Genomic DNA, 19924 nt, shown 5'->3' on the forward strand with positions numbered 1-19924 from the left:
CTGGAGCAGGGGAAGAGTGCGAGGAGTCTTCCCCCTGCAGAGGAAGGAGCGGCAGAGACAGCGTGTGATGAACTGACCACAACCCCCATTCCCCGTCTCCCTGCGCCACTTGGGGGGGAGAGGTAGAGAAAATCGAGAGTGAAGTTGAGCCTGGGAAGAAGGGAGGGATGGGGGGGGAAGGTGCTTTAAGATTTAAGTTTTTATTTTCTCATTACCCTACTCTGATTTGATTGGCAATAAATTAAACTAATTTCCCCGCGTTGAGTCTGTTTTGCCCATGACGGTAATTGCTGAGTGATCTCTCCCTGTCCTTATCTCGACCCAGGAGCCTTTCGTTGTATTTTCCCTCCCCTGTCCAGTTGAGGGAGGGGAGTGATAGAGCGGCTTTGGTGGGCACCTGGTGTCCAGCCAGGGTCAACCCACCACAGTCCTGTACAGCTGCCTGACAGGAGAAGTGTGGCTTTTCTTTGTGCTCAAGGCTCTACTTGCAGTATCCTTTCTATGCATATTTAAAAAAAACCCAAACCCATAAACAAACCAAAAAACCACCTAAAAATACAGTAGTGGGAGAGTCATCTAAAAATATACCAGTGAGAAGACCTATCAGTGTCCTTTGTAGGTTAACGTGAATGCTGAAAACTTTAGTTTTATTAATTAAACAATGATGTTTGTATCACACATGTAAGGATCTATGCTCATATACTTTAATGCTGGATTACAGAGCTGAAAAAGAGGCCCTGACACAGGACTATTACGTTGACAGCTGTTTTTTGTATATCCCTGACATCTGGGAATAATAACTTTCATTAATTTTTTTAATGTCTTTTTATTTGTGTAGAAACTTCCTTTCCTTGATGGTCCTTTGCCCAGTGAAGCTTGCTCCTTATCTAAAGCAGGACGTGCTGCTTCAAAAACACCGATGCTCAACACTCCTCAGGATTATGAAGGGGAACCAACTCCTGTGTTGAGCAATGGCACCTCAGCAGGGGATATAGGTGTTACGTCAGATGTGGACCAAAAGTACAAAGAGAACCTGTCTCATCACCGGGACCTCCATGATCTTAATGACGCCATTGACGTTTTGGACTCCGAAGCTAAGGATGGAAAGCCTCAGCACCATTGATCAGCTCCGAGAACTGTGTTCAATGAACCAGGCGCTTGTGGTGGTGAGGCATAAGGGAGCTGTGCCCCCGCGAGGGTGTAGACCACCTAACCATTTACAGCTAAGTGTTAGTACGTGTGTTTGCAGGGAGCTGTGCTCGCTGTAGAGAAGACAGTCTGCATTTGGCTTGGTTCGCATCGTTTTGCAGCCGAAATGATGAAGATGCGTAGAGCTGCCCAGAAGGCTACCTTGAGTTAGTGTAAACCTTATTTTTCAGTGGAAACACGATGTGTGTTTAAGGTTTATGACTGCCTGCCAGTACTGGTATTTCAAGCTGAAAGAAGTCTTGGCCAATTAACATGGGGCTTAGGAGTTGTGCAGTGTTTATAAATGGAGCAGGAAAGATGCAATCCATTTATTCTCAGTGGTGGTGCAAGGTCATCTTAAAATGATAAAAAAATTTCAGTTCATCCTAAAATGATAAAAAAATTAACCTTTTCTTAGCTGTGAATGACTCTCTGCATGGACCCTCACCTTGTGGCAGAACTGATTCATTTTTCGTTTCCTATGCATATTTGATAAACAAAACCAAACCCCCCTGTGCCTTTTTATGGAGACCGTTTTAATGTCTAGCCACGCAGTGTACTATTTTTATTATTGTAGTGTAGAGTGTAGTATTTGGTCGTCTTTGTAGTCAGTATTTTTAAACAAGGTTTTTTATCTGCTGCTGGCTTCTCCAGGATCTTTGCCGATCCCCTGAGTTTAGTAGCTTCTTTCTAAGCCGACCTTTCAAAGAATAAGCTTTTATGGACCTCATTTACTGATTGTGAGAGTGCAGCGAGCCACAAAAACAACCTGTAACACATGAATTTTTGACAGAGGGAGGATTAGAAATGAGAAAAGATAGGAAAAAAATTATACAGAATTTTTCTTTCTTGTTTTATGATCTTGGCTAAATTGAAGCAAGAGAGTAACTCTTTGTTCTAAGCTGGAATCGATGTGCTTTCCTCACATCCATCGATGAGGCAGTAATTACAGATGAGGTGTGTTCTATTACTGAAATGGGGCCTAATATGATTACTTCACATCACATGCTGAGTGGTTATAGTGAATGTTATCTTGGATGTTAAAATTACATGAACCTTAGAGATGTTTTGTCTGTACTGTCAAGACGTGGGGAGAGGAACAGTATCTCTCATGGCAATGAACTTTGTAATTCTGTGAAGCTGGTGACAAGATGTAAATTGGGATGTGACCCCTTATTGGAACAAGAAGTGGACATCTTGGCTTGTGGCTGTGGCTCCAGCTTGGATTCACTCCAGTGCTTGTTAACACTACTTGGTTTCTTTAAACTGCAGTAATCTCAGCTAGAGATACTAGTTCAAAGTTGCAGGTTTAAAACAGAGACGTATATTCCATTTATACAGAAGTCTTGTGAAGAAACAAGGGCTTGTCTCCCCAGGGAAATGGATGGCCCAGGAAAGCTGTTCCACAGTACTTGTTCTGGACAAGCTTCTGTAGATGGGCTTAATTGCACAGTCTCCCATTGTGCAGCTTAATTCAAGATGCTTTTCTGCTTTATTTTGGATCCTGTTGTTTAAATTAAACGCTGCCATTAGGTCTTAAAATCATTTTTTCTCTTTATAAAATTTTGAAGCAAACTGAAAATATTTTCTAAGTTAGCCCTCCCAATCTACAATAAAAAGTAGAAACATTCTATTATACCATCGTAAAATTCAATAGCCATTGTTCATATGCTTATAACCTATGGTGAAATGACTGGGTTAGTTTCAGTGTTCAAGATAAAGAAGTAGAAAAGAAAAAAAAAAAAAAAAACAAAACAAAACTCCCCTGAGTGTCTCACTTTGGGTAAGAAAATATATATTTTAAGCATATCAAAAGACCCAAGGAAAAAGGGCAATACCTGGGAACACACAGTTTCTTCAATGCCTAGAATGGCAAAGAGAAACTTTTTTTAATGTTGCAGGTTTTTCAATCTTAAAGCAAGTAATATAGTTGTTTTCAAGGTAGGAGTGAGAGAACTACAATGTGCAATTGATTTAAAACTAAGCACATAAAATACTGAACCAGATACGCTTAAGCAGAAGATGTTCGAAATTTGTTGTGTGGGTACCTATCAAAACTACTGCATCGTGCAACAGCTATATATTTTATTTTGAAGGATGCACGTTTCTGAGTGCATCTTTTCTTAATCTCAAGATGAGTATCTGCTGTTGAGTCTCTTTGCTCCTAAAAAGAGATCTGCTAAGCTCCTAACATTAAGTTAGATAGTCTACCAGCCTTTTAAGTTTGCCATATCCACGTACTCCTCAAGCAAAGATACTGTACCCCAAGTCTTAATCCGGCTGCTCTGGATACCCAGGGATCAGAGTCTGCTGTAGATTTCCACTGGAGGGTGCTGGGGAGACTATTTCCCTTTGCCTCTTTATAGTGTAAAAGGTCAATTTCACATGTGCACTTTGCAGTTTGGAGCCCGTTTCATAGGGACTGATAGATCAACCCTGTCTTTTCTTTCTGAATGGTAGAAGAGTGTAGTGGATAGTATGCACGGCTTCTTAGAGAGCTCTAAAATGGTAAATGAGACCAAGACAGGCACTTTTTAGGACCAGTTATTCTAGATGCCATCAGTTCTTTTAATGTGTTCTCTAATGAAAATTAGAGATACAGAAATGTAGAGAATTTTGACTGACCACTGAAGGATTTAGACATACCATTGGTTAATCTTTGTATAAAAACATTTCGCAGAAGGTTTCTATAAATGTTTACACATTGCCCTGTCTTTTGAATTACCGTGGATTACCTTGCAAAAAGTATAATAATCTTTGCTTATCCCTAAAACATGACGCTGACGTCTCCACAAATCCTTCTTGACTACAATATTACTACAGGTGCATGTAACCATGAAAAGATGACTTCATACACTGAAAGTGTTAGTAAGCTTTTAGTAATCTTGCTGCTTTTGACTTCAGTAACAAAACAATGGATGACTTCATACTCTGAAATGCAAAACCTAGCCAAAAAAAAAGGGTAATGGTCTGTCTTTTTAAACCTCTTGGATTTAATGTATACAGGCTTGGTCAAAGTCTACAACGTATTAAAAATCATTCATGCTGGTGCTGTAAATTTATGGAGCTGGAAAAGATTCCAGGGTTTCCTGGCTTTCCATGAGATTATTTGTTTGAAAACCAATTAGCTGGAAGCTTTTCAGTTTTGACAGTAACTCTTGTGTATTTCAAGACCAAAAATGAAAAGCTGTTCAGAGCACTGCAGCATGTCCTCAGGTCTCTGGCCAGCTAGGACTGGCTTCCCAGAGCCTTGCAGAAAGCCTGCGTTCACTCGTTGCGGAGTGCTCTGCTGACAGTGGTGAGTGACTTGATTGTATGTTCCCTGAAAGTGTTAAAGGAAATCTAAAAGCTGTTACGTAGGAATCTTCTCACGTAAGCACTGCGTAGGTGAAAAGTTACTGTAATTTACTTACTCCTAGTGGAGCATCCATGTGTTGTGAAGTCACGAATACTGTTTTTTATTTGGAGCTGTTAACTGAACAATGCAACTTGCTGCTTTCCATTTGGATTCCTCTGACTGGGAGAACTGGGAAGGAGGAGGGATCCTGTTTGCTGCGGATGGGCTCTGTTTGTGTAAAACTCTTCCTTTTCTGGAGCACCTCTTCCTTTACCAAGATACTCCATGGTGTCATGGTTTCATGCCTGAACATAGTCTCTCTCTTGCCACAAATAGGTATAGCATTGCAATGGGCAAGTGCCTATAATATTCTGCGTTAAAGCTACTACTTTGCAGTAGAAGAGGGGCTCGTAGCTTTATTTCTTGGTTGAAATGTCTCAATGTGAACTTCACAATGCTGGATTCTTAAATTGTATTTTGTTTTGCAGTTGTCGTCTATGGTAGAGAAAATCCAGTCAGTGCTCTTTGCTTTACAGAAAAAAAAAAAAAGGGAATAATTGGTTTGCCCATAGATGATGTAGTTCTCCGTTGGCCCTCTGTCATGGGAGAGAAAAAGCAGTTTTTCAAAGCTTATAGGCATAATATACTTCTAGGTGCATATTCTGTTCCTGCTCTTAGTGAATGCCTTTCGTTCAAGTGCTTAGAAGAAAAATCCACCTGCTGCGTGGGTGCTCACTGGTACATGAAGCTACCCTGACTAGGATGGAGAAGGAGACTCGCTTGTAGGTAGCTGGTAAGCTTCAGTTGCTTTGGTAAGCTTCTCAAGTCCTGGTGAGTGAGAGTTGCTGGGAGCTGAAGGTGCGCAGGATCTCTGCCTTGAGTTAGACCTTGTTGGGTTACAGGTGGAAATCTCCCATGTTGAAGTGCCCCGTGTCGTTTCCATCGGGTTTGGAGATGGTGAGCCCTACGGGTGCTCAGAAAGCCCCTTTGCATCTAACAAAGCTGTAGCACCTACAGGGAAAGCATTTAACAGAGCTCTTGTGCCAGATGCTGCTTCGGTTGACTTTCTGGTCAACGGGTAGCTTCAGTGCCTGACGGTTGCTCCCCCAAAGGGATCATTTCTTGGCACTGTTTAGTAATGAATATTCGTGAGTGACCAGGAGAATTCAAAATGCGTCCGCTGTTTTGCTCTTCTCCCCTTCCCCACCGCTCTGCGTTGAGTGCTGGCGTCATTTTTTGTATGGACCTAACACAGTTACTCCCTGTTTACATACCGTCCCTCCTGCACCTATAGGCACTTCCCATGCCTCGGGGCAGAGTGGGGGGGAAGAATCTGTTCTGAATGTAGTAGGTTTTGTTTTAATTAATACAGAGCACTTGATTAATTAGATGAGGAATGTCTCGAACCAGGTGATGTCAAAGTCCATGTTTTTGTAAGCATCTTTAGCACTAAGAGCAGCCAGGTTGGTGCCAATTGCAGTCGGTGTAATTTGTTAGGACAGGTATTTTAACGTACAGCACTGTGTCCTTTTGGCATCTCTGAATTACAAAAGCAATGCAGAAAGAGGGTAGGTTAAAATGGTTGACCTATATCTCTTCTCATATCATTTATCTATGTCTATGCGTCTGTATTTAATGTAGCAGCATACTACTGGAATAACTTGTAGCACTGGATCTAGTCATGTGTAACTGAGCACACATATGTACTTTTCCTATCATCCACAAACTGATCTTTGTAGGAACGTACCTAAAATTGTGTGTAGTACTCAGCTGAAAATTGTAAATGTTTTTGCTGTTTCTGTAAGTCAGTCGCTATTTTTGTCAGTGTAACTGTCGAGGGACGGTTGTATAAAATTGTGGATGATGAAATCCCATATTCTTGAATGTGCTGCGATGGCTGTATACATGTAAGTCATTTTAGTTAATGCACTGCTTAAAAAAAAAATTGCACCATGTTTAGAGGAGCACTGTGTCTTTTTTTCTCTAAATGTGTTTGTTCCATGAAGTTGCAGTTGTATTACAGTTTATTTTTATTCCCTGCAAAAATAAATACCTTGCCTTTTTAGAGTACGTGACTAGTCTGTTTATTGGTTAATTAAAGCAGAACTTCACACTTTGAAATGTGAAATCAATTAAAGACCCTTAAGTAGTGAGCTTATCTTAAAGTGAGCGTGATTCCAGCTGCCCTTCTTTTACAGGATAGAAACTGGTTTCAGAGGGACTGCTGAGCGCAGCACTGCTCAGTGTCTTTAAAACAAACAAACAAAAAGTAATACTACTAATGTAGCTGTACTGAATCTTAATACCTTCTGTACATTTTGTTACTCTGATTTTTTTTTAAATTAGATTTTTCTTTATATATTAAAACCAAATACCTTTTCAGGGTTTTCTTCCTCCTGGAAAGCTGTCTATCCCTCACCCATGGATAAGTCCGTCTGCAGGTGGCTCCAGACGGACTTAAAAAGCTTTCTGAGAAGCAGCTGGACCTTTCTTCTGGCCTGCTGTAAGGAATTGAGCCTGACCTTTGTGGGCGTTGCGTGGTACCAGGTGAAGAGATTTTTTTTCCGATAGCTTTGAGTGAAGAATCTGCAGTCCATCTGCTGATGGTATCATTTAAAAATACTCTTTTATCCAATTCTTTTTAATCATAACTTTGGTAGTGAGTCAAGGTGGGGTTTTTTTTGAGTGCATACGCAAGTGAGGTGGGAGAATGCTCAAGGAAGAGGGAGACTCGAGTGCAAAACTTGCCTCATGTTTACAACCAAGATTGGGATCGGTGCTTTAATAACTTACAGCCGTGCAGTAACAGTCAAATCCTACAATTAAATATAGATCTGCAAAGCAGAGAGAAATTAGGTGATACGAGCTAATTTGATGTTTATAAGGCTTTACAAAATGCTTCAGGATGCCATTTGGATTGGTAAATTCATGTAAATGGTTTAAATCTGTGCCTGGCAAAGCAATGTATGCTATTTTGGTAATTATTTTAAAAACAAGCGTTTGGAGGTTTTTAATCCCCTGTGTGGGAGGTGGGGGAACTCAGCGACAGGGATGTGACTTGCAGAAGAACGTGCTGAAGGTCAGCAGGAGAGACGGAAGAACCATTTTCCCCAGGTCGGTTGAGCGCCAGACCGTTCAGCCTTCGACCCTAAATACGAATGGCCCTGAACTATCCGTCGTCAGTCGGGGCAGGGGTAAGGCTCTGAACACAAGGCATAGACCCAATACCAGCCCCTGATGAGTATTTTCCACTGCACCGTGCATCCTGAAAATGGGTATTTCTTTTCCATGTATTAAGGCAAAAAATACGCCTGACGCTTGGGTATACTCAGTCCCCAGATGTTTCAAAGTGTTTTTTTTCCTTCTTGCTAATGTTCTTAATGTTGCCAGTGAAATCCTTCATTTACCTAAATTAGACTTGCCTTGCATTTAATTGGATTATTAGCATTAACACTGACTAGAATTGACAAAGCTGTAATTTACATTTGGGGAAAACTTATTGTCTGTTTGACAGCATCTTTGCTGAGGATGATTTAAAACTTCCCTATTGAAGCTAACTTTAGCTTTGAGGGGGCAGGTTCCATTTAGAGTCGTCGTAGAAGTATTGCTAAAGACTTAGGTTTTTGACAGCTCTCTCAGGAAATACCTTATGCTGAGTAAAAATACTGATCGGTAAACTTAATTGGAGGTATGTACTGAAAAAGCGCTGTTTTAAGGTCGAGTCTGCTCTTCTAAGTTCAGATAGAAAAAGCAGTTAAGTTAACCCGCTTTCTTGTTGAGGTTCAGGTTCGTATGTGCCAAGGATACCTTAAAATGTTGATTGACTTTCATTCTGCATCGGTGCATTCTTTGTTGCAGTAGAGCAATAATACTTGATTTTTTTTGGTAGCAGTGTAACTTTGTGCCCAAGTTTTATTCAGTTCAGTTACCCAGCAGATAAAGATGCCGGTGATGATTTGCTAGAGATATATCGGTGTTAAGGCTTCATGCATATATATAAAATGGATAAACTCCTCTGATATTGAAGGTAGACTACAAATCTTTGGGTTTGATGACTTCTAAAAGAAAAAAAAAAAAAAGGCCAACCCAGACTAGCAGCAGAAAGCATTTTTTTTAAATCCGTTCACACAGGCAAGGACGTGAGATATTCTCGTGGCACTCAGCGTGGCGCAGAACAGGATTGAACCTTCACCGTAGCCGTTCACTGCTGAGAGGGGCGATGCACTCGACCCTTGGCGTGGGTCTGCGCGGATCAGCCGGCGTGTGGGGCTGCTGCAGATCCTTGTACACTCAAATCCCTGAAGAAAGTGACGTTTTGTCCTGAATAATGTTTCTTTAATGATAGGCAGAAGGTGTGTTAATTGTAACTTCTCTTGCATGCGATCAGCTTCTAAATTCAAGTGTTCTCCTGTAACTTGTATTTTCTTTCACTTGGGGGGGGGGAAGGGGATGGGGGGGGGGGGGGGAGGATACAAAATCCAGTAGGCTTAAGAGTAATAACCCTTCTGTAAGTCAGACCAGAGCCCTGTTTCCCATGGCTCTGTTGCAGTGGTTTTGGGAAAAGTGAACACTATTTACTGAATCTGATTTTTTTTTTTTCTTCTCTCTCTCAACAAAGAACAGATCTCGGAGCCTGCTCAGCTGTGGGAGAGAAGCAAGGAATCCAGTGTGAGTGGGAATCAATAAAAATACATACATAAGCCCCCTTGCAGAAAAAAAACCCCATGTATGGATCTGCAGAATTAGCAGGCACTGCTCGTGGCCGATCGCTTTGCAGGCTAACACACCGGGAGCCAGGCAGACGTACGGACCAAAGGCTGAGGCTGACTTGACTCTGCAAAATTTGAGTATTCTGCAAGTGTTGCAGTTTTTGTACAGTAACCAAGGGCAGCCCCCTCCCTGGTAAGGCACTTAAAGGGACTTAAGCAACACAGAGACTTTCACAGGTCTTACCTGACAAAGGGGAAACCAGGGAGAGGATAAAGATACGGGGAGTCCATTTGCCATTTTAAGGGAATCTGGTCCAATTCTTGTGTTTTATCCTATTCATATGTCCCTTCATACAGCATTTTAGAACTTGATACTTTCCTTTTCCTGGTTTTTTTTGGTTGTTTTTTTTTTTTTTGGATGACCAGGAATGTTTTGAAAGCGATGATTTTTGTTGCGCAGTGATCCCGCGTGTGTGTGTGGCTTGAGAAAGTGTTTGGGGTAAATCTGGCAATTCACACGGATCAGAAATTCTGTCTTACCTGCTGTTGGAGAATCCTTTAAAAGCAGATAGTTCTCCCCTGCCTGCTCTTATTGCCTGATATTTTTAATAATGAAAAAACCCTTCACCTGTTGAATATATGGTTTGTGACCTCAGGGCAAAGATGCTTTTGGGGGTGGCGTGACTCAGAGCTGATTAGTTTTACTTCCTCCTCAAAGCTTTGGAATGCAAACCAGCACGTTTTAGTGTTGTAAAATAAAAGCAAAGACGACCCCCTAGTTCTCCCAGGAATAACTTCTAAGTGTTGCCAGCCCTGGAGCACATTTAGAAGAGCATACTGGGGCAAACAGGCAGATTTATGTGAACGATCGGTGTCACACAGATAACTCACTCAATGAAGAGCGGGCACGTGCTGACTTTGAGTTCTGTATTTCAGGTCCTCAATGATCATCTTCTTGTATGGGTTTATAGCTGCTGGCTCCAGTGCATCCTCAGATCCAAACGGAAAGGGGCTCCTGGAAGGCGATGGAAGCAGGGAGCCGTCTTGCAACGCTACTGAACTTCTGGGGCTCCGACGCTGCCGAAATTCCTCGAGGAATTACAGCTCATGGAGGAGGAGAAACAGTTCCTGGGTTCCTCCTTCAGTTCTAACTATGTATTTTGTATGTTAATGCACCCATTAAGTTGTGAAGTGCCTAAGAAGGGGCCCTGGGAGCTGTTGCTGTGCGGGCACGTACAGTGTAGGCAAGGGATGGTCTGCAGGTGGTCGTGCCCTCTCGTGGTTAATATCTGAATCACGTTGCTGCTGGAGCTGCCTCCAAGCTGGGTGGTGAGAAGGTGGCCAGCAGAATGGGCAGGTGTAAGTGTGAGAAGGTGGCCAGCAGAATGGGCAGGTGTAAGTGTGAGAAGGTGGCCAGCAGAATGGGCAGGTGTAAGTGTGAGAAGGTGGCCAGCAGAATGGGCAGGTGTAAGTGTGAGAAGGTGGCCAGCAGAATGGGCAGGTGTAAGTGTGAGAAGGGTGGCCAGAGAATGGGCAGGTGTAAGTGCCGGAAAGCTGCGAGCAGATGTTTTGATCGGTACGGAGGGAAACTCCCAAGGTCAAAGGCTTTGCTGCGGGTTTGGTAGTGACTTACAGTTCAAAGGCAGGAGTCAAAGTAGCCCCATGCGATAACTGCGTTTCCGAACTTGAGGACTGTTAGTAAATCCTTAATCCCTGCAAAGTGCTTTATTTGGTACTGTTTAGCGCTAAACTTTTAAATCGGAATGCTTAGCGGTGTTAAATCAGAAAGCTCATTACCTCTTTTCAGCTGCATTAATAACTATAATCTCTTTAATGGAAGCAACTTTGTTGGACCGGATTTACCTTCCCAAAAAACTTTCTTGACTGGCATTAAATACACTTCTGCCCTTTAATTCTTCCCCAATTAATGGAGAGCTGATAAATGGAGAGCTTTGCCTAGAGCACGTGTCAGGTCAGCCAGCGGCTCGGGGGCAGCCCGCTCACGCTTGGGGCTCAGGCAGGAGGTGAAGGCTTCTCCCGGCTCCTCAGCCTTCCCCGGTGTTTGAAGCATGGGGAAGCTTGTCCAAAATGGGTCAGACTTACCAGTCGCCTCTCCTTGGGCTCCCAGTTGGGATTTATCTGAATGCGCTGATGAAATATTCGCGCAGGATGCTATTTAACACGTTTCTTTGGCTGCTAAGGGAGCACAATGAGTATTTCAGTTTGCGTTCTTCCAGCTGAGAGTGGATTTATCAGCGAGTGCTTCATACTTTTTGCTTCATTAGTATGCAGTTTAATCTCTGTTCCTTACCAAAGAGCTGGTCTTGTTTCTAAGATTTCTTTTCTTGGTTAACAACTAAACAGCAGCAGCAACAACAGAAGAATATGCAGTTTATCATTAAATTTTCCATTCAAGGAATTTTCTTTCATCTCTAAGCTCCCTTAGAGTTTCCTACATTTCGTATTTTCTAACGTGTATTCATTTTGTTGTCTGTAACCCCTTTTTTTTCACATTATAATGCACTGTCTTTTCAATTGCTGCTTTTATTTCTGTATTTTGTTGAAGGGGTTTCCAGCCAGGCTTGGCTTTTCTGACTGCAGCATCCCCGTTGTGGTTGCAGCTTCTTGACACTTAATAAACCCTGAACTCCCCACTTTGGCTCTGATGTTTATCCGCATTTCTCCTACTCGATAATTCCATTCGTAGTGTTTACTTGGAGAAATTGACCTTTTTGAAGTAACAATCTATTTTTGAGTGAATTTGGAGAGGGTGAAACTCCGAGGAAGCCAGAAGTCTAAAACCTGTCAATACCGAATGTTTTCCTGCTCTCCGTGCTTTTCACAGTGTGACTACAAACTGTGAGTGCGTGGTGATGGCGGGGACATCAAAAATGTTCTGCAGAGCCCCCTGATTTTACTTCTTGCAGCAGTGGAGATTTTTCTGCTGGGCAATTTGGTTCCCCGCTCGTTATCTAGTACCGCTGATAACGCTGCCTCAAACTGTCAGACCGTTCCTGCTCCACCGCCGCAAAGTTTGGAAGAGGTTTAAAGGGACCTGGATAAAATACGATTACACTTACCAGCTGACAGCTTTTGATAAGACAGCCCAAACACTGCTTCCCGCTTGTTTTGTTTGCCCCTGTAAAGTTTTCTGCCTTGCTATGTGCTGCTTAATTTTATGAAGCCAAAGAAGTGGTTTGTTCTGGCAGGTTTAGCTGGGAGGGAAGCCTAAGGAGCAGCTCGGGCGAGAAATCTGGACCGTCTTCGGTGCCTTTTGTCCTTCTTGTCTTTAATAAACAATTCTGGATGTTGACGAATGGTCATTTGTATTGCTCTGAAAGTGGAAAAGGCGGTTGGGAGAGGGGTTAAGAGGGAATCCATTTGGGTGATTGGCAGCAACTAAGATAATGTAGAGGCCAGAGCTGCAGCAGGGAACGCGCTGCCCTGGCAGGGGGCTCAAACCGCCGGGTACCCCGCGATTTCTGCAAGGGAAACGGTGAAGCAAACGCTTTGTGTCTGCTCGGATGGGTCAAGCAGCCTCCAGCACCTGTCCCAGCCTCCCCCGGCCTCGCTGCCCCTCTCTATATTTACCCAGGGGGAACTTTCCAAGAATGGAAGTGGTAAGATAAAACCCCTGAGGGGCTAAAATTAGCCCCAGCGCCCTGGCCCTTCTCCCCGCGGTGGCATTTCAGCTGTGAGCTTGACAGCCTGCGTCGTTCCGGTCGCGCAGAGCGGACGTCCATCCCCGACGCAGCACGATCCTCTCTTTTTCTTCTTTTTTTTTTTTTTTTTGTTTAAACCAAGGGAGAACTCGCCATGGGACCGCCGCTGCCTCGCCCGCCCTGGCTGTGAGCATCACCTACCTCCCAAAGGTAAGACAGCAGCATAATGACGCCTAGGCAGCGTCGGGCAATTGAAGGTAACTTGGTAACCGGTTGTAAAAGCATGAGTGTATTCTCTGTCACCTTTAGCTCCAGCCATAACCTCTTTTTTTGGGGGTCTGCAGATGCATGGACAGCTTCCTTCAGCTTAAGAGGTGACAACTCTCGTTTGGGCTCTTCTGGTTGAGGAACATCTGTGAGCTCCCCACGTGAGTCCTAACGCTGTCAAAGTAGCGTCCCTTTGGAGATGCTTATTTGTGTGTTCAGGAAATGTTACAGCTGGTTTTTTTACTTTTCCAGATTATTTCCCATGGGAATATAACTGGGCCTTCTTTTTGAATCAAATCTGCAATAACCCCCCCACCCCATTAGCCACGTAGCTGGGGGGCTTCCAGAGCTCCAGAGCTCGTTATCAGCCTGTCTAATGAATAACAGTAATGTTACAGTTTCACATATTTCTATATAAATTGTCGGGGTTAGCGTAACAGGTGGAAGCGCAGCAGAGCTTTGCCGTCGCTCGCTGCCATCAAACTTGCTCTACTTAACCAAGATGCGAAGCTGCACAGTTGGCCTTGCGCGGGGGACCCCTCCGAGCTTGCACCTCTCGCCACCGCAGGCGGATGTGGGACGAGCCTCCCGTGACCGCCTCGTTTCTGTCAGGCTCGTTTGCAGAAAGAGGCTAATTGCTTGGTGCGGCTCCTTGCCTCCTCCAAGGAAGGATCAGAGGAGCTGCTTGGGGAGACCGAGCTCTGCCACTGCCGCCTCTCCCCGAGGAAATCCGAGATGCTACGGGGCTGCGACGTGGCGAGAAATTCCTCTGCCCTTCCCGGTGGGCGGCGTTTCCCAGCTGCTCAGGTGCCGTCCGGGGCACCGCATTCCTCTCCCCTCCTGCTGCTCGGTCACGGCAAGGCCAGATCCTGCACCAAGCGCCTGGCAAACGTGTTGGGGTTCAGTCCCGGCTCCGGTGTGATCAGCTCAGCATCCCCTCACCTACCTCCCGCCACCCCGTACCCCCTGCTATAAAAATCCCAGGTCCTTCTTGCAGCCGTGCTCCTCGGGCTCGAGAAGGCAGGAGAGAGGAGAGGGTTTGCTGAACTCAAACGCTGACGTCGTTTCGGGAAGGGCGATGCTGAAAGTCCTTAATCAAACCAGCCACCTTCACATTCCCTTCATCTTCTATTTTGAAATCCAATCCCTTTAAAAAGTGGCAGAGAGTAAAAACCTCGCAATGCTGCCGGCTCCTAAATTAAAACTCCTCCGAGCTTTCTGTGGGTCCCAAAATACTTGGAAGTGCAGGTGCTGCTGAGGCTTCCAACAGAAGCCTTGGCCAATACGAAGCAGAGTTGATTCCTGCTGTTTTCCAACGTGCTCTTCACTCAGCAGCTCCCACAGAGAACAGCTGGATGGGGTGAATTCTGAGGGTTTTGGGAAAATGGGTGGCTTCATCCACCAGTGGGGTGCAGAGTCCTTGCAAGAGCCTGTGGCCACCCAGAGCCTTCCTGAGCTCAAGGTGTGAGTATCCCATGAGTAATCTCATACCCTTTACCACCCCAGGGGCTTAGCAGTACAGCATTAAATAATTTAAAAAAAATAAAGGAAAAGCCTGTGAGCTCCCCCACGCAGCGTTTGAACTCCAACACCAGATTCAATTGTTTCAGCGCCTTCTTGACACAACATTTTAAGGGGAGGTGGCCCATGTACGTGCTACAGCAACAAGCTCCGTCTTTGCCTTAGCCCTTAACCAGCGTGCATTTCCTCACCCACGGTGGCAGGGCGATAAGCATGTCAGGAGCATCATAATCCAATGTTACTTGTCCTTTTTTTTTTTGAGAATCTTCCTTAAATTGTGTATAAAAAAAAATAATAAAAAGATGGCGTTGGTGTCAGGGGTCTGGTCCTAACCCTGTGGTGGTGTTTTTGTTGTCCCGTAGATCTTTGGCTTTACCATTTACGATGAAAGCGGTATATGGAAGACCAAAAAAAAAATGAGCCTAATGGATATCACTAAAATGTTCTCCATGCTCCAGCCCAGAGAAGATGAAGACGACAACGGAGAAAGCGAGGAGCTGAACCGAGCAGTATCCGAGGACAACTACCAAACCCTAGACAACCTCTTGTCCCAAGACAGGTACAAGAGGTTCATCAACCGCAGGAGCGGCTGGGGCGTACCCAGCACCCCACTGCGCCTGGCCGCCACGTGGGGCCGGGTCAGGAGCGTGAAGGTCCTCTTGGCCCACGGGGCGGAGGTGGACAGCCTGGACGTGAAGGCTCAAACCCCGCTCTTCATGGCGGTCAGCAACGGCCACCAGGAATGCGTGAAGGTCCTCCTGGACGCGGGGGCCAGCCCCGTCGGCAGCATCTACAACAACTGCTCACCGCTGCTCATCGCCGCGAGGGATGGGAACGTGGACATCCTGCAGCAGCTCCTGGACCACGGTGCGGAAACCAACGTTCAAGCGAGGCTGCCCGAGTGGGCTGCGAACTCGGTGGCTTGTTCCGGTCCCCTCTACCTCGCCGCTGTGTACGGGCATCTGGAGTGCTTTAAGATGCTGCTGCTTTACGGCGCCGATCCCGACTATAACTGCACTGAGGAGAGGGTGATTGCCCAGATCAAGGAGCCCAAGACTCTGCTGGAAACCTGCCTGAGGCACGGCTGCAGGAGCAAGTTCATCGAGCTGCTCATTGACTTTGGAGCCAACGTGTACTTGCCCAAAATCACGGTAGATGAGACGGCACCCCGCAGCGAGGGCCTGGAGCTGCTGCTGCAGGCGAGAGGTGATCTGCGTGCGTGGCCCCAGGGCTGGAAACAAGCACTAATCTTGTGCTTGCAAGTTGCTTCAGATTCCCCTTCCCCTTCCCTCTGCTTCCAGTAGCCTTACCCAGGCTTTCCTACGAGCTTCGACTCCCTTTGCAGCATCACTTGAGTGCATGGGTCTCTAGTCTTAAATTCTGGAGTGTTACCGCTATTTTACTCTGAACTCTTGTTCCTCCCTCTCCCCCAATGGTTGCTGTGTTCAGGCGAAAAAACCCAAGTCTCCAATACTGAACGCAGCAAGAGAAGGACGTCACAAGGTTATGGAGAATAGGTCCACCACCAGTGATTAAATCTGATGGCTTGGATACACATGCCACTGCAGGAAACTCCTAAAACAAATTGCTGGGATTTGGGGGAGAGTGTCACGGGAGGGCTTGTTTCTAATAAATATCCACCAAATATCCCCAATTTCCACTGCTGGCTGTGGCTGGAGGCAGGCTGCTTTGTTTTGGGTCTGGGGTGTGACTCGGTGCAGCCACCACGTACATTTACGTGGTTACCTTCCCTCTTGGACTCACCGCAGCGTCTGCTTTTCATGAATATTTCCAGACACTTGCTAAAGAAGCTGCTTTCAACGAGGGTCCTCGCTGCGGTCGGTGCTGGTCCGGAGCACGCAGGGATTTCCGCCGCCTGGTTTTTCCACTTAATATAAATCTGTTGGGTTAAAGGCCGCTTTTCGCCATTCCTCTCCTTTCTGCTGCTCAGCTTTGGCTCTCCTGTGCTGCCTATGTCCAGGAAAACTGCACTTATTGCCGTACGATGGTGGAAGATTTCATCTCTGTATGCCCAGCTCCCGTGAAACACACGCTGCAAAGCTTGTGGCTGAATACGCGGCACAACCAGCCCTAGCAAAGACGTTTAGTTTTGGTCCATCGATGTCCCTTTGCTTAGGAGAATGCCCGGGTTGGAGGGGAGCGGGGTCGTGTGTCTTGAAGGTGACCATCTCATTTTTTTCCCCCTCTTTACGCAGCTCATCCCAAGTCCTTGATGTCTCAGTCCAGGCTGGCGATGAGACGCCTCCTGAAGGAGGCTGGCAGCCTGCACGGCTTCGGCGAGCTGGATATCCCGACGGTCCTGACGAACTACCTCCGACACCAGCCGTGACGCGCAGCCCACCATGAGAGATACCTGCCCCGTACACGTGTCGAGCACCCGAATTAAAAGCCGCTCTGACGTCTGCCCAGTGTGAAACCGCCGTGAATTTGTGGTCGCAAAGTAATTTTTGCTTATGAGGTGTCTCCAAAAAGCGGTGCCCGTGCGAAAAGATGGCAAGGGAAGGGGGGAAAAAACAGAGGAGACCTCAGCTCCAGCTCCGCATGAGGGTGATGGTAGAGCAGGATCAGATCTAGCTGCGTTTGGCTCTAAACCCTCTTTACTGAAGGATTTTACACCTTTTAATTGATACTGGTTGGAGAAGGGGCTGGGAAAAGGCGTGGAGGGCAGAGGGAGAGGAGCAAAGGCTGCTTTTGCCGCCTCCCGTCCTGGGGAAGAGTGGGAAGGAGGGAGGCATGACCAGGCTTTGTGCCTGTGGGTTTCCTCCGCAGCACGGCCTCAGCTGCCTCTAAACCCCCTTTCCCAGAGAGGTTTCGAAGAGCCTCCTCCCTTCGGCAGCCCGGCGAGGGCAGAGGGGAGGCTGGACCTGGCCGTGCGTGCCCAGCCCATCGCCGCTGCGTCACCGTGCTGGGGCGCTCCTGACCCCGAGGACACGTCGCTGCAAAGCCCAGCGCTCCCAGGTGGCAGCACAGGCAGGGGCTGGGATAAATATCCAGAGGCCAGAGTCCCCAGACTCCCCGACTCTCGTCTCCTGTCTCCCTGCCCCAGCTCTGTCTTTAAACATCATCTTACTGTGGTTCGTGTTATGGCCGAGGAATCTTTTGTGATTGGGCAGGGGTTTTGTTTTTTTTTTAAAATTAAAAACGTTGCTACCATTCTTATTAAACTATCATGACCAGTTTGGTGAAATACCCTTTAATTGGAAGAGCCCGACAGCCCAGCCGGCATCCTTTGGAACGCTCACCTGCCGGTGACGCTCTGGACCGCTTTTGGGATGCAGCAGAATACGTCCCCTAGGGTTTAGTCCACCCTACCCTAATTGCATCTCAAACGCAAGCGCTGTTGGGGCAGAGGCACGTGGCCTTCGGAAGCTTCGAGGATTGCTCTTTGCAAAGCACAGGGGCGTTTTTGCATTATTTATAGGCTTGTTTCAAATGTTGTGGAATTTATTAATCAGCATCTATTAATTAGGCTGTGGGGCATCTCCTGAGGGGAGCACTGGGGCTTCGAATTAGCCTGGACAAAGCGTCGGGAATTACTCCGCGGGGAACGATGGCGTGGTAGCTGGGAAAGGGGGCCGGTGGATCTAACGGGTCTCGCTCTTCTCTAGCCCACCCGAAGCAGCTTCTTCCCCGGGGGGAGGTGGATTAAAGGCACGAGGATTCAGGGCAGCAGGAGGGTGGATGCCCTCGACCTCCACAGCAGCTGTCTTCTGCTGGGGCGCTAAACCGCTGCTAGAAACTTGATGATTTCAATCTGAAACGCTCCAGCGTGCTGGGAAGTTTAATTTTATGGGGGTTTTATAAAGCAATGACAAATGCAGACTGGATCTAGTCCGCCGGAGCAGCACAAGGCCGTCCTCCAAAGGGCCTGAGGTTGGCTCCTGCTCTGGTTTGTGCCGCCATCTGCCCAAAATAATTCCTCTGACCTGGAAGCCCCCTGGCTCGGGGTGGTGGCGATGGGGCTGGGAGCACCCTGCCCCGGAAGGGACGAAAAAATCTCATTTTGGGAGGAATGACCCTAAACAAGTGGCTCCAGCCAGCTGCTCCTCCTTTGTTTCCCCTTGTTTTTAAGGTGTTTCCTTGAATTTCTGGCTCAGGGGGGGCTCTGTTTGCATCGGGGGGATGTTTTACCTACAAGTGTTCATGGGAGGCTCTGCCTGCTGTGAGCGGCCAGGAGCAATGCTCGGCTCCTGGTTAAGCCCCTGAAAATCGCCGCCTCGGCTTGCCCGTCGGAGTGTGGCCCCGACCCGGGACGTGGCCAGGGAGCCGCCGGCCAGCCCAGCTCTTGCCCTGGCACCCACGTTTCTAATCCGCGTGGCAGATCGTTAAAAACCCAACGCGCTGTGATATATTGGCCTCTGTTTGTCCTCAGGTGCTGCCAAACAGCGCGGCAAAGGCAGGACGTGCAGGACCCCACGTTAACACCTGGCCCTGAAGCCCAGGCTTGACGCCCCTCTTGAAGTTCAACAAGGAGAAGTGCTGGGTCCAGTTCTGGGTTCCTCCGTAGGAGGGAGCCATGGGCATGCTGGAGACAGTCCATGAAGGTGATGAAGGGTCTGGAGCATCTCTCCAGGAGGAAAGGCTGAGGGAGCTGGGATGATGCAGCCCGGAGAAGAGAAGGCTCAGGGAGATCTCATCAGCGTATATAAATACCCGACGGGGGGAGAGGATGGAGCCAAGCTCTTCCCGGTGGTGCCCGGCGCCAGGACCAGAGGCAACGGGCACAGACTCAGGCACAGGAGTTTCCCTCTGAACATCAGGAAACACTTTTTGACTATGAGGGTGACGAAGCACGGGTTGTCCAGGGAGGTGGCGGTGTCTCCATCCTCGGAGATACTCAAAAGCTGCCTGGACGCGGTCCTGGGCAACTGGCTCTAGGTGGCCCTGCTCGAGCAGGGGTTGGACCAGGCGAGCGCCAGAGGTCCCTTCCCGCCTCAACCGGGCTGTGCTTCTGTGACCCGGCGGGGCACCGCTCGTCCTGCTCCCGGGGTTTCCCTCCCCGTCCAGCAACCATCGAGGACGTAGCGACGGTCAACCAAAGGGTGTGAATTTCCACACGCTGGAGGGGCCGAGGGCGTCTCCTCCGCTCGGGGAGTCCCTGCTCTCACACCCGCGTGGGGCCCGTGTGCGGCCGTGGGGACCGGTGGGGCTTCTGGGGTCTGGGCTCCCCGGAACGGGGAGGTGCCTTCGCTGCCTGGCCGCTCTGCTGGGGGCGGGCG

General features: G+C 47.3%; 2 protein-coding genes across 3 annotated transcripts in view; both read left to right on the forward strand.

The window, feature by feature from the left end:
• Positions 1–6587, forward strand: part of MTMR8 (myotubularin related protein 8) — a 27064-nt gene extending 20477 nt beyond the window's left edge. Inside the window, exon 13 of the mRNA XM_009273419.2 lies at positions 839–6587. Within this exon, the coding sequence (XP_009271694.1) occupies positions 839–1123 (285 nt within the window). The 3' untranslated portion in view covers positions 1124–6587. The remainder of the gene's footprint in view (positions 1–838) is intronic.
• Positions 6588–12939: 6352 nt separating this feature from the next.
• On the forward strand, positions 12940–17116 carry ASB12 (ankyrin repeat and SOCS box containing 12). Of its 2 annotated transcripts, XM_009273421.2 has the most exons (4): positions 13022–13106; positions 13241–13324; positions 15047–15890; positions 16901–17116. In XM_009273421.2, exons 3-4 carry the CDS (start codon positions 15101–15103, stop codon positions 17032–17034), a joined length of 924 nt encoding a protein of 307 aa, XP_009271696.1. In that variant the 5' UTR covers positions 13022–13106; positions 13241–13324; positions 15047–15100; the 3' UTR covers positions 17035–17116. The 2 variants fall into 2 exon arrangements, with proteins under 2 accessions (XP_009271695.1, XP_009271696.1); XM_009273420.2 differs by lacking the exon at positions 13241–13324 and having other exon boundaries at positions 12940–13106.
• Positions 17117–19924: the final 2808 nt, after the last annotated feature.

Source organism: Aptenodytes forsteri, unplaced genomic scaffold (genome assembly GCF_000699145.1).
Source record: "Aptenodytes forsteri isolate BGI_AS27 unplaced genomic scaffold, ASM69914v1 Scaffold191, whole genome shotgun sequence".
Lineage (NCBI taxonomy): Eukaryota > Metazoa > Chordata > Aves > Sphenisciformes > Spheniscidae > Aptenodytes > Aptenodytes forsteri.